The sequence below is a fragment of the Hypomesus transpacificus genome, chromosome 16, assembly GCF_021917145.1.
Source record: "Hypomesus transpacificus isolate Combined female chromosome 16, fHypTra1, whole genome shotgun sequence".
In the NCBI taxonomy this organism is placed as follows: Eukaryota; Metazoa; Chordata; class Actinopteri; order Osmeriformes; family Osmeridae; genus Hypomesus; species Hypomesus transpacificus.
Genome location: NC_061075.1, coordinates 932240 through 935624, shown reverse-complemented (window position 1 = coordinate 935624; position 3385 = coordinate 932240). Strand labels below are relative to the sequence as shown.

The 3385-nt window shown below is 52.0% G+C and overlaps 1 protein-coding gene across 1 annotated transcript in view; it reads right to left on the bottom strand.

The window, feature by feature from the left end:
* Positions 1–994: 994 nt before the first annotated feature.
* The window catches only part of LOC124478837 (myocilin-like), a 3895-nt gene continuing 1504 nt past the window's right edge, over positions 995–3385 (bottom strand). Inside the window, exons 2-3 of the mRNA XM_047037303.1 lie at positions 3172–3383; positions 995–2879 (exon numbers count right to left, since the gene is read on the bottom strand). Coding sequence (XP_046893259.1) covers positions 2298–2879; positions 3172–3383 — 794 coding nt within the window. The 3' untranslated portion in view covers positions 995–2297. The remainder of the gene's footprint in view (positions 2880–3171; positions 3384–3385) is intronic.

Below are 3385 nucleotides of genomic sequence, written 5' to 3'. Positions count from 1 at the left end.
GGGAGAAAAGAATGAAATGAGATTTGCTGCTGAGTTAGCCGTTCTTCTAGCTCTTTGACTTCTGTTCCTTCAGCAGAACCACACGTTCTTCAGCAAAACCACACGTTCTTCAGCAGAACCACACATATTAGAGGAGTGGGCGGGTGTAGCGTTTTTCTGAAGAAGAAGAAAATGAAAAAAAAAAAGAATCAATCTTTTGTTTTTGTAGTTGAACGAACAATCTTATTTAAAGATGTATTTTAGTGAAGCACACATTATTTTCCCTACCAACCCTCCCATCAGTACTAACCCAGAGGAGAGAGAGGGAGTGTGTGTAATCTCCGCATTGCACCATCACACACACACACACACACACTCTCAACCTTGTACTCAACCGTTCTGTCCATTTTCTCTGAACTGAAATCGATTTAATCAGGAATTCTACTGCTTTTGTTTATCCCGAAAGAAGAAAAATGTCAAATTTAATCGGTTGATTAATTGATTTGATGATTGATTTGATTAGTTGATTATTCTTCCTATGAGCTCCTCCTGCCTTCTGCTCGCGTCTCTTGCCTGAGGAGGTTGTGTGTGTGTCCTGTATCTTTAGCCAAAGGATAAGTTGCGAAAATATGACGTCACAAAGCCTTTAAACATGCCTGTTGCTGTGGCAGCGGCGTTTTGAGTGAAGTTATTATGGGCTGTTTGCGAACGGTTACTCCAGATAGACGTTGCCTGTACCTAGTCAGGGGGGACTGACCCACACACACACACCTCCACCGCTTTCACACTCATCCTCACTGTCTCGCACACACACACGCGCGCTGCTCTCTGGAGAGTAGCAGGTGCTCGCAGGGTCCTAGTGCCCTCCGACCTGCGGCCAGACGGGCTCAGGAGAACCGAGTGTTTTCAAGCGCAGAGCTGGCGTGACTTGAGGAAAGGAAAGAGACCTCTAGATGGGACTTGTAGTTCTGAAGGAGTGTCTCAGGCAGTAGGAAGTCAAGCGTTTCCTTTTCCATGTTGAGAGGACTGAAGGCGTCGTCCAGGACCCTCTCTCCCCTCACCCTCATCTCACCTCTGTGTCCCCCACCACCACCACCCGCAAATAAACTCCCCCCCCCCCCCCTCCCCCCGGTATGGTGGTTACCGCGGTAACGAGTGTCCTGGGGGAAGATGTATAGCAGTATGCAGGTTCCCTACCCTGACGTGAAGGGGGGAGGGGGGGGGGGGGGGGGGGGGTGATGATGATGATGTTGATGATGATTTGGGTTTTTTGTTTTTTTTGTTTTACTTGTACAGGGGTTACATCGCTGTATTAAAATATGTACGGTCTTATTTACATTCTCTTGGTTTGGTTACAGAAACTAATAAAATAATATGCTGTTATAAGGTGAATTTGTGTTTCGCTGATTGATTTTTCAGCCTGTTCTGACTGTACTTCTCGGGTTTTTGAACTGAGGTGTAGATCCCAGATTGTGCCACTAGGGGTCAGTATGACTGTAGGTGTTTGCAGGTGAGAAGGGGGAAAATCAGTTTGGGTATTGCTGATGGGTTACCCTCAGGTGTGGGTTTAGACAACCACTAAAACAAACTCAGTTTATCATTTATAGTTTATTTGTTCTCATGGTATACATCTGTACATGCCTTAGTATTAAGAAATACAGCTCCAAGGAACATGCAATACATTTTTGCTTATGTTGAATGAGTCAAGAGGTATACCTTTGCACTCTAATTAGTCTTTATAAGCCGTTATGATACACATCGGAAAGATCAGTGATTTTATTAATTGAGCCATCCAACCTTTCTCAGCGCGACACATGAAAACACCAAATCTTGTAACCAAAACAGTAGAAAAATAATTCCTCTATAAACACGTTAGTGGGGTTGCGCCACAGCAAGAAACCTTCCCTCTGACACAGCACCTGCAGGGGAGGGTTCCTCTCAGGTCGTTTTGAGCGCTCATGGGACTTTAAGTAACAAACATACACAGACTCATTCTAACCTCTACTGCCACACGATTATGCTTTGCAGGCTTGTCAGTCTCAGAAGCAGGGGAGGTGAGCTCTCAGGTGACCACCGCTGCTGAACTCGCTGACCACCCAACAGCCAATCAAACCTCCTCGACCAAGAGCCAATCAAACCTCGACCAAAGCTCCGGGGTTCCTCTCGCCTCTGGTGGACAGCGCTGGAACATCCGGGCAGCGTCTCAATCGTCTATAAGTGGCCGCCGCTTACTAAGAAGACTTGAGGGACTGGGTGTGGAGGAGAGGAGGGGTTCTGGAGACTATGGAGGTGCCACCGGTCGGGCCTCCCGCCCGGCCTCAGTTGGCCTGGGGCGTCCCAAGCCTGACGTCGTAGGACACGATGTGGGAGTTGTCCCAGGCGAACAGCTTCCTCTGCGCCGGGTTGTAGTCGATCATGCTGTTGTAGCGGTACTTGTTCCTGAAGGGCACGGCGACGGCCTTGTCCTGGCCGCTGGCCGTGTTGTACGCAAGGTTGACGGTGGTGTTGGGAGACGTGTAGCTGGCCACCGTGTACAGACGTCCGCAGATCATGAAGGCGTTGGCCACCGAGTTCTTCCGGATGGCCGTCTCCCAGCTCTGCATCACCTCCAGGGTTTTGGGGTTCAGCTTGGACAACACGATGTTTCCCTTGGCCTTGTTGGTGGAGTAGATGGCCCACAAGCCCTTCTCGTCCACCCCCAGGTCCACGTCGGTGTAGCCGCCCCAGGAGTAGGGGTACTGGCCGTGGAAGCCTGCGTGGGGGAGGTCTCTGCGGGCCGCAAGGCTCTCGGAGGCCAGGTCGTAGCACAGGATGGTCCGGCTGCGGCGGCGCTGGTAGTAGAGGGAGCCCCGGTAGAGGGTGGCTCCTGTGCTCTCCACCGGCTCTGGGAGCAACAGGACCTGGGGGGGGGAGGGAGGAGAGAGGAGGGGGGGAGAGGGGAGGGGGGGAGAGGGGAGGGGGGGGGGAGAGAGGAGGGGGGGGAGAGGGGCCACAGAGGGGGAACTTAGATGTTTGTGCTCAATACTAGGTTGAGCTAAAAGGGGGGGGGGGGGGGGGGGACTTGGATGTTTGTGCTCAATACTAGGTTGAGCTAAAAGAGGAGAGGAGGAGAAAGGAGCAGAGAGGAGAGGTGGAGAGGTGAAGAGTGGAGAGGACTAGAGAGGAGAGGAGAAGAGTTGAGGAGAGTATTACCTTGGACGGGAAGCCCCGAGAAAACTGCTCCATGTCCTCGTAGCCGAAGAGCTGTCGGACCTCGGTGCCGATTGTGTCGATGCGCCACACCATCTCTGGCCCGTAGAGGGCAGCAGCCTCGGGGTCCTGCATCCACACACCGTACTTCCCCACTATGGGGTCTGCTCTCCTGTGGAGGACCGGCTCGCCCACGGACACCAGCTCCCCACAGCCT